The 11,179-nt window shown below is 35.6% G+C and overlaps 1 protein-coding gene across 2 annotated transcripts; it reads left to right on the top strand.

Annotated features, from left to right (window-relative positions):
* Nucleotides 1-1,147: 1,147 nt before the first annotated feature.
* On the top strand, nucleotides 1,148-9,989 carry LOC115440333. Of its 2 annotated transcripts, XR_005113762.1 has the most exons (3): nucleotides 1,148-1,580; nucleotides 2,195-2,308; nucleotides 9,844-9,989. XR_005113762.1 is itself a non-coding variant. In XM_037446600.1 (2 exons), the coding sequence occupies exons 1-2, from the start codon at nucleotides 1,243-1,245 to the stop codon at nucleotides 9,845-9,847; spliced, it is 342 nt and encodes a 113-aa protein (XP_037302497.1). In that variant the 5' UTR covers nucleotides 1,148-1,242; the 3' UTR covers nucleotides 9,848-9,989. The 2 variants fall into 2 exon arrangements, 1 of the variants encoding a protein (XP_037302497.1); XM_037446600.1 differs by lacking the exon at nucleotides 2,195-2,308.
* Nucleotides 9,990-11,179: the final 1,190 nt, after the last annotated feature.

Raw genomic sequence — 11,179 nt, 5'->3', positions numbered from 1 at the left:
TTATCCTGCGCCCCAAGGTTCATTATTGCTAATCGATTATCATGGTTTAGCTGCACTTGCAAGCTAGGAAGGTCTAGGAACTTAGGATTTTATGGGGATATTAGATTTTTGTACTGGAAAGGCTAGCGGTTGTAGTTGTATTGGATAAACATTTAACCTTGACTGAATAGAAGGATCATTGGTAAAAAAAATCTGGTATCCAAATGAGTGGGAACGTGTAAGTATTATTAGCAGAAAATCTAAGGTAATTTATAAAAACATTAACAAATTTAAAATCTCTTGGTGAACGGTATATTTCGACGTCTTTGTATTAATCCTCAATGCCAGTTTATTGAGATATATTTTACTATACTTTACCATTAATTGAATCTTATTCGTCTATTATAAATGCGAAAGTTTGTGAAAATGTTTCGATGTTTGTTAGAAGTAAACGCAGAAACAACTAAACGTATTTGGATGAAATTTGGCTCACGGGTAGATCGTCTATTAGATCAACACATAAGCTATTTTTCATACCAGTAATTTGTTACCGTGGAAAATTATGGAATTTTAAAATTGTTTTTAATAAATGATGGTCGAAGAGGGTATTAGGGATTTTTGTAATGGAAAGCGTTTTTACGCTGGCGAAGCGAACATCTAGCCGATTACAAAAGAACTTCAAGATGTATAGAACCCAAAACTTCGGTTCCAAACCATAAGTATGCCGCTAATCAACGATTCCAAAACTAATCAAGATAGTCCTGATTCAGATAATCGAATTTATCTCTCGCTGAGTGCTTTGGCCAAGTAATTATGCGCAACTAAATTGCTACTTATTGGAGCTATTAACTAAATACAAAACGACCTCAAACAAGTCAAACTTTAATAGTAAAATTCACTTGGAACGTTCCAGAACGAAATAGCTAAATAAATGCAAAACGCTAATAGCTTCTCATCTACCATCGTATAGAAATAATAGAAAACGTATGAAGTATTACTAGTACTTATCTTCCACTACACAATCTCGAATGTTTAAAGTAATAGACCGCTGACGTCACTAATGCTAGTTTCTAAACGCCGATTGGTGTGCAGCGCTATCGAAAACCGCTCTCTCACACGACAAAGTAACAGCTAAACCACTAAACTGTCACATCTCCACGTTCCACTTAACTAAACGATAAATATAACTTTGTTACAGACTTGGCGGCGATAAGACAGTTACTGGACAGCGAAACTGGCGCCACAACTTGCCCCAGTTGTAACATGCCCTTTGATAAAGGCAAAAAGAGAAAGCTGATCGACACTTGCGGGCATGAGCGGTGTTACTCCTGCATGTTCAGGAATGAGGCGTGTCCGTTGTGCGCCAGAAGCACCCAGGCTCGGCGGCCAGTGATGGAGCGGTACACGCCGTCGCCGCAGCGCCAGGACGACTGGCAGTCGCCACTGAGGCTACCCAAGCCGCCGAAACAACCCACCAACCTCGCGCAGAGCTGTCCCACGCCGCCGCACACCAGGAGAAGATTCTTCCTCAGCCCGAAGTCGCTGCGCAGTCCGTTCGGGCAGCGCGCGGCACTCGCACGACAGCCATGTGCCGCTCTCCGGTGAGTATTTGCATATCTGTGGGTCGCGCGGCACCATATTTATTGCGCAAGGTGCTAGCGCAAACCGCTTCTCATTGATGCCTTGTTGGGTAAAGCGATCCCATTGAGAGCCGGGCCATTCGTGAGTTTTCGTAAACCGAGGATCCATACGTCGTAAATATCGGTGAGTGACAGTTGCGACACGGCGCGCCCACGCTCTCCCGCCGGATGTACGTAGGGGTTCCGCGGGACCGGTTCTCTGTCTAGCGTATTTATTAGCCGAACACAAATTCTTTTGCAACAGCAGACAGCCAGGCTGCCAACATTATCTAAGGATCAGCAGTGTTTCCTATAATTATTAATCATTCCGGTCCAGCCGATTTCTTGAGTAATTGAAATATACACTTTGCAGCTGGGCTTATTGAATAATCTATTAGATACAATTTACAACGGCAACACATTCACGTTTGTTCTTAATCTGTCTGCTGATATTAAAGTTATTATTTATGTCATTAAACGATTTTTTCAATTATTAATCGATTATATTGCAATCGATTTTAGTCGGCTAAATCGATAGGTGTAGTAAGGTTATGTTGCACCATTGTCTTCATTGGGCGTTCGATGTTATCCTACAGGGTTGCCAGAGGAAGGTCCGAGGAGTGCTGCGTGGCACAGCTTGGTGTTCAATAAGATCAGGTCGCTGTGGACGGCACACTCGTCTGTGCCGCAAGGCCTCAACCAACTGACAGGCACGGATCTAAAATTTGTCGGAATGTGGACTGTATTCCGTGCCTTCTACGGCCGCGTCAAATTAATTTTGATTTATGCCACCGACTACGCTAATACGGCATTAAAATTCAAAAATAATTACCATTGATTAACGTGAGATCTCTATCGATATTTATTAACAGTATATTAAAGCTGCCCGTTTAATTTGGGAGCGTGTTTGGCGATATATTGCGTTCAACTCAATTTAATTTAAAATAGAGATGTGACATTCCGATTGATAATTACAAATCGATACACATTGTGTCCGATCGTTGCCCCCTTAGAGGAAGCATCGGTATTCAGTCCACATTCTTTTGCATTCGATTCAGCACGGATGTCGCTCGATTCCTGCACATCTTATTGCCTGTTTGCATACATCTCGCAGTTGTCGCCATCTGACACACTGTTTGATTATCGTTTTTGCATTTGTGTGTTTGTTTTCGTATGTTTTAAATAACTTGATGATTTGTGTTTATTCGTTGATTTATTTCGTGTTTACGAATGTGTGGTTTTCTTGCTTATTTATTAATTGTATTCCTTTTTGTTTTGTGCATATTTTAAGGTATTTCACATTTTCAGTCAATGTTGTTGTATTATTTTCTTACAAACTTTTTACCATACGTTTATGTACTCTAAACATGAATTCATACGTTCCTTCAACGTCGAAAATTATTTAAAATTATTGCTTAAATACGAACAAGTCGAAGTCAACTACATTTCACAAAATCATTTACCGTATTCCTGTTGGTAGGTATTGATAGGTCGTTAATTTTGAAATGATTCGTAACATTGCATGTCACACAATCACGTATGATGCACATCGATAATAAGGGGATTGATAACAAATCATATCGATTATAATTGGAAATATTACCATCTCTAGTTAATAGTTGAAGTAATTAAAAAAAATATATTGCATGCATTTGTTATTAAATCTTATTACAAACATTTGGGTTGATTGGATTTTGTATTATGATTGTGTATGCTCAAAAGGATGATTGTATTATATAACCAATAAGGGTTTTAATATTTATTTTGAACACATATGTAAAATTAAGAATTTTATGCACCATATTCGTAAATTATAAATGGCTTTAAGCGTGTAAAGTAATTCACCTACTTAACAGCGCATGCGCACAATAATTATAATTTTACGAATTTTATGGATATTTTATTACAACCAACCAGTTTTAATATGGTAGCGACGATTTCAGTTCATGTTTGTAAATAAATATAATTTTAAGTGCAACTTCAACATTGTTAGCGAAGATTAAAAAATATTCTGATCTACTGTTAAACTGAATATATTTTACGTCACAAATGATGATACAGTTCAACAATATGTCGTCACAATTAACTATTATTTTTGCTGTCACTACGATATATTATCATATTACAAATAGAAGCAAACGTATTCTATACTACTAGTATGAAATAAACATAGCTTAAAGCAATAAACAAAGAAGATGTGCTACATTTTGCAACACTCCAACCAAACGACGCTCGACTAGCAATTGAATAACGCATTCGCGGCAATGCCAACGCAAATGGAATTAATTCATTGACAAGAAACCTTACTAGTGCGGATTGTAGGAGTCCGAAGGCCGTCGCTAGTCGTATTGTTGTCAAATGAGAACAAGGGCGAAAGAACCGCCCTCGGACACTCGCTATATTAATTCACTGTATTTGCTTGAGACTACGTCTGTTTGCCTTTTTGAAGAACAAAATAAGTAGACTAATTATTTTTGGAATAAAAGTATCAGCAGAGGTAACGAATAGAATGTTACGTTTTTTTAAACGGTCGCAGCAAACTAATTCTACTTCGCCTGATAGTAAGCGGAGTGGGATCAAGTGTTTACTGTTCGAACCGGATATACACAGACTGATCTGGGAACCCTACACAATTAATGTTTTATTTTTTTTAATTATATTTGATATATTTTTTAATTATTTTTTTTAATTTTAATTATATTGCATATATGCCTAAAAAATTTTCGTACATTTAATTAATCCTAAAATATATGACTTGAGAATTTTTATATAAATACTTGAATTAAAACTTTGTAACCCCTATTAAGCACATGCGCACGAAGGAGTTTTAGAATAATTAAAGTTTATATACAGGAGACCACAAAAATAAAATTTATGTATATTAAATACAAATATGTTAAATTCGACAATCGAATTCCAATCATAGGGATGACTAGTTAAAATAAATATTCGTTTACGTAACGATAATTTCTTATCAGAAATAAAAACACAGAGATCAATGTACTTATAAAATTATATTGGCACAGCTTCCTCGATCGTTTAAGTAGCTATTAAACAGAAAATGAAAAAATACAACATCGTAAAAACGTTAATTTTATTATTGTGAGCCTCGTGTTGAGTTTTTATTGCTTGTAGAAAGAATGCATTTAAGCTGTATCGATATTTATCGACATTCGCAGCTACGAACAAAAATATATAAAAACTGTACAAATTGGCAATACTTGAACAATATTTCTTTTGTTAATTCACTTCCAATTTTGGATAGTGTGTCGTAAGCAAATAATAAAAAAAAGAAATACAATTAAAATGAAAGTAGAATAGTTCTTATGTCAATAAACCCTGTATCAAATGTGCAACATTTTAATCATCAGTTCGCTTAATTTCATATTTATATTTGGAGCGCCTACGGATATTACTAACTTCTCCGTTTTTGATACAATAATGATAGAACGATAAGATAATCTAGTTAACCATATAATAGAACAGAACTTTTCTGACTCTCTGCCCTATCGATTACCAACAGCAGACCTGGACTGCCGTTAATCAAGTCGATCTTACAAATGGAATCTGCCCTTGATCTTTACATTCTTCTCTGTCACCTTTTATCTTTGATTAGGAAAACAGTAATCAGTTCAGAACTGATAATTTATGTATATTGTAAAACAAAGTCCCATTTTCTGTCTGGATGTTATAGATTTTCTCAAAATCTACTGGACGGATTTTCATGAAATTTGGTATGGAGATAGTCTACGACTCTGGGAAGGTTATAAGCTAAATTCTATCCCGGAACAATATATAGCGTGACTTTCATCTCGGAATACTCATTCACTCGGCCGAAACCGCGAGCAAAAGCTAGTAAGGAATAAATATTTTCATAGAAATTAATGGGGAGACGATCAAACTCTCATGATGAAAATAATACAGACATAACAACTCCACCCATTAACATCAAAGTAACAAACACGCAATTTTTGGTTTCATCAACTTCAAGTTTTTCTTATAGATCTCCCGGATGTTTAGTAAAGTAAAGACAATTTCCTGTGCTGACAATGACTTCGTAGTCTTGTGGCGTGGGAGAAAGTTTTTGTGGCTAGCTCACCACATCCAGGTACTAATGTAGTGTTTGATATGGTTTCTATGCTGTAACGAATCCAGAAATTTTAATGTAACCTTTTTAGTCTAGTGAAGGTATAATGGGTTGAAGAATATTTGTGTGTTCTTTAATAGAACATGGTTGGATTTAAATCAGAGTATGTAATCACTACATTATAATTAAAAGTTATATTACTGGGGACTAGAAAATACCCAATAGGATGATAAGTTTAGGAAAGTAATTTTCTATAACAATCTAACATTTGTTCGCAGTGGTTGAAAAACGTATCTTTACTAAATATTAGAATCGCCAATCGTATTCGCCATATCTCTTCGTCATATAACTATTTTATTGATGTTTTACACCATAATAATTACATGTGAAATCATAAATCAAAACTTAGAACACAGGCTCGAAACCTCTATAAAAAGACATCATACAACCATTGTGCCGTGATACAGTTTTTCCTTCCAGAATGACAGGATCCCACGGGAAGCCTGTCAGTCTTCCCATAAGACTCATCCGAAAACAATCATATCAATTACACGAGTAATGAGGCTATACAATGTACAGCGGATGAGTGAACCAATCAATTTGCTGACTTCGGTATACATATTTATGATGCGTTTTTAATTGCATCTATAAAGAAGAAAGAGAGCGTTGGTTTATTTGTAAGAAGTCTTTGGAAGTAATTTTGTTTAGACACGGCAAAGTGATGCCACTGCAGCTGATGGTAAGTGGAGTGGGGTCCAATAGAATATCGACTAACGAGAGATGATTATCCTTTGCAGTCGACACAATTATGTTGAAAATTGGAACCGGATATACACAGGCTGATTCCGGAACGTGAAACACTTACGTGGGCCACTTTGGCGGGTTTTAACACCTTGTGTACGGTGGTCGCTATCCGAGCCTAAATATATACTACCACTAGCAGTATTAAAACGATTTTCAAACTTATTTCAGTGATGGAATATTGCTGTTTTTGGATACACACACACTCACACCTTTAATCCTTGATGGGGTAGGCAGCAACTGGTCCACTATCCACCATATGTATTCCGTCACTTAATGTAATGGGGGCGAGTCTATCAGATATATTTTTGCATAATATTTTTAATATAATAAATAAAAATAAAATTTAAAAATGGATCAGTAATAAACGCATGAATCCGTAAACAGATTTAGATGAAATTTGGTATACAGATCATATCGTAAATATAGGCCAGGTACTTTTTGTTCCCAGAAAAGTCTTTCATGCCTGTACAGCAAAACCTGCTAATAATATTACCAATCTTAAATCACGCTCCAAAATTACTTTGACCTAAAGAACAGATTTACATCACTGTAAATCATCGTTCACTGATTCATCTATCTCTATCCACTTGATCTAACCAATAAATGTAAGACGCAACCGCTTTCCATCCTTTGATAGTAGAACAATAGTATCTTTCCCGGAATTTAAATGGCCGCGTATCATAAACTGTTATTCCAGCGAATTCACCAACAATAGATCTTTGTCCACTCCGAGAATCGGGCAACTAAAGCAGCGATTGTTATGCTTATGAGTAAACAAAGTTCAAGTCACTAGTTGATAGGTTTCTCGTATGCGAGAATCATGGTACAGTCAACATATTGAAAATTTCAAATTTCCTTTAAACTTTGCGTCCTTATAATTTGTCACTGAATATAAATTTAAAAAGGTTAAGTTTATTTTTGATACAGAAAAATAATATTTCAATTGAAGTTAATGCGTAGAAGCCTATACAGTTTTGAATTAGTTCAGCTAATTTTGAGGCTGACTGTACATGCTTTATCTATGGCTTTAAGCAAGTGTGTTACGATTTAAAAAAAAATGTAAAATATGTATAGGATAATTTTAGATTAACGAGGCGTGGTACTAATCAGGTTTACAGCGTTTTATAAATCAAAATTATGGAGTTGTTTAAAATAGTTAGCATCTACGATCACTCCAGACAAAGGGTCATACCATGAAGTACTTGTAAAAAAAACATATATAAAAGTAATTAGTAGGGATAATTATACAGGGTCATTTTGACATAGCATTACTAAATGCTCTATCAAAATGTCTCATGAACAATCAGAAAAGTAAAACTGAGACTTTTGTTGAAAATAGTCGTTCGTTATTCATGGATGATTTTTGACACAGTGTCATCAGTGATAAAGACGAATATATGGTTTAATTTAGCTAAGAATTTAGCAACGTTAAACCAATAAAACAATACCTAGATCTGTTACATGACAGTCGCGTGTTCGCTGGCCACGTAAAGCGAGTATCGTATTAAAAAAATAAAAATGCTTTATTCATCACGTAGGCGAACATAGTTGCACTTATGATAAGTCAAGGTACATGAGAATATTCAATTATTACTTAATTAGATTAGCTTATATAAACAAAGACAATAAAATAAATGAAAAATATACTTAGTAAACAAAGAAGCCAGCTCGGGCTGGCAGGGATTATTGTCACGGAACAGTTGTGGTTCCCACGACGCGATAGTTTCCGCAGGTGGCTCGCATCTCCACTTACACCGCAGGACTGGCCTTCCGCGGCTTCAGTCTTGACCTTCGTTATATAAAGCTTTTGCATGCGAGTTTGCTCGCGAAGTATAGAGTAAGACTAATCAAGTTATTGTTAGCTTTCGCCTGCGACTACGTCCGAGGGAAAATTTTATCCAGGGGAAATGTTGTCCCGAGATAAAAGTAGTCTATAACACTCAGGAGTAATGTACTGTAAATGAGCTACATATTAGTGAAAAAAAAATCATAATCTGTATAGTCATCATCATCATCAGCCCTGTATTATATACTGTGCCACTATTGGGCACGGGCCTCCTCTACTAATGAGAGGATTAGGCTTTAGTCTGCCACGCTGGCCTAGTGCGGATTGGTAGACTTCACACACCATCGAAATTCCTATAGAGAACTTCTTAGGTATGCAGGTTTCCTCACGATGTTTTCCTTCACCGTTAAAGCAAGCGATAATTCACAAAGAATACACACATAATTGTTATTTTTTTAGAAAAGTTAAAGGTGGAATTTGACCCTGCAGAGATTCGTCTCGGCTGTCCGTTCACAACCAACTAGGCTATCGCGGCACGTAATCTGTTTAGTATTAATTGAGATTATCGCGTTCAAACAAGTAAACAAACTAAAAACAAAAACACCTTAAAGTGTCATGTATATGACAAGCCAAAATTCCTGTCTGCTAGGTCACCAGTCACCACTTGCGTAACAACTGGTACATTTAATTGCCAGTTGACTAATAACCCCGTGGGACAGACATTAAGAGTTAATTTCGCTTAATTAATTCACTTCCCGGCGTAGCATAAAAATGTAATTTCTAATTTAACATACAATGTGGCTTAGAGATCGGTAAGGCGATTTAAAAACCAAATATGGATCGTAAAAACAAAAAGAAATGTGAATTTTTATTTCCCATGGTAACTTTCATGAAAACAATGAAGAACAAATGTATGTAGGAGGTAATTTATGGATTTTTCGATTACTATATAAAAGCGAGGGTTACATGTAGTCGCTATTTTATGTTGTTTACATACAATAGGGAAATACAATTGATAGACAATGAGCTTTATTTCCAGAGTTAGAAATCTTTATGAAAAAACCTATTCATTAAAAAAAATGTAGCCAATACTTTCAAAGTTAGTAGGGGTTTGCTGTAGTTAATATATGTGTAGATAGTTTTTTTTTCTATATTATTATTGTGTGTGAATAATGCACGAGTGAATTTGCATGTATTTTATATTGGTTTGAAGTGTGGTTTAGGACGGAAATTTTATAAACAGAAAAAAAATTAACACTAATGCCCCGCGTAACTACCAACATAAAAGAATAAGAAACCAAAATAAATGTCATAAAATGTCTTCCATTCGTTGCTGTAAACTTATTGCCAATTTTAAATATGAGTGTTTTTTATTGTCAGCATAACTTTATGGCCTTGCATTTCTTTTGCCTTTAGTGTGCAATTTCGTAGGTACTTTGGTTTTTGTTTTATGGCCTTACAAATTAGAATAGATCTACGTCTGCATCAACTAGCGTATTGTCATGTTCTTTCGCAGTAGACTATACAACACTGATAACCAATATGATAGTAATAATTATCTCTTACAGATGATGAGGGTGGTCACATCAAGCAAGGATACGAGTCGCGGCGGCAGAATGACCTGTACATGAGGCTTGGCTTGCTGCTCAGGGATGGGCGAGGGTCCAGGAACAAGGCTAGAGACAGCTGCACTTCCCTGGCATCCCTTGACGCTCATACCTCGCCTCTCATAATACTAGCCCGGTAAGTATAACTTCGATTGCTTTATTCCGTATTTGATGGTCTTCTGGAATTCAATCAGTATTAGTTGATAGGTTATTAAGGAATCTAACGTTGATTTCTTTGTCATACGACAAAATTATATTGTGTGGCAAAAATTACATTATAGTAATGAATATTATGTAATTAAATATCTTGATGGTGACGTTGTTTTTTATGATATTTCTCATCAGGCAAGTAGCACCATTGTAAGTTTCATAAGTATAGAATTCCAAAAATATAAAATCAACCAGCACGTGTATTATCAGGTGTCAACCCTCACTGGTTCATCGGAAGTGGACGCCACAACGCCTCTGGGACGGGATTCCTCGGCTCCTTAGCGTCCATGAGCTTATCAGCGGCCAGCAACTGCTCATCATCAAGTCGGGCAGCAGACGACATTCAGTTAATGGTAAGTGAATATTAAAAAATAAATAAAAAAATAAAAATGCTTAATTCATCACGTAGGCGAACATGGTTGCACTTATGATAAGTCAAGGTACATGAGAACATTTAATTATTACTTAATTAGATTAGCTTATATAAATAAAGGCAATTTATATTGAAAATAAAATAAATGAAAAATATACCTAGTAAACAAAGAAGCCAGCTCGGGCTGGCAGGGAAGAAGAAATAAAATGATGTATATATGTATTTTTGAATAAGCAATAAGAGAGAAACGCGTCGCGATCCTCACCGGTGAGGACAATAAAAGCCCTAACCTAGCTAACCTACCAGCCTTTCACTAACTACCTAAGCGATGACTACCCGAAGAAGAAAGGCAGAAAGTAACTCCGGGCTTTATTTTTGTCATCAATTGTCCATTCTTTTATAATATTGTTATTAAATATATATTTTTTAATAAGTCTTTTTCTATACAAAGTCTGATTAATTATATAAGCTACACGCACATCACCGTAAAAGTACGGAGAAAATCCACAAAGTATTTAGCAATAAATAAAAATTAACGAAAAAAAACAATAATACTAAAAAATTTATAAAAACTATGAAACGGTGTACAGCGTGCATACGCCTACATTTACAAACATAATATTTTCATTTCATATTTTGTCATAGATCTCAGTCAATATAATTTAGATTATAAATTTTAAGGCTGATGCAACAAAATGATCGGTCGGTCGTCTA

Source organism: Manduca sexta, unplaced genomic scaffold, assembly GCF_014839805.1.
Source record: "Manduca sexta isolate Smith_Timp_Sample1 unplaced genomic scaffold, JHU_Msex_v1.0 HiC_scaffold_3262, whole genome shotgun sequence".
NCBI lineage: Eukaryota > Metazoa > Arthropoda > Insecta > Lepidoptera > Sphingidae > Manduca > Manduca sexta.
This window is presented reverse-complemented; position numbering and strand designations above follow the sequence as displayed.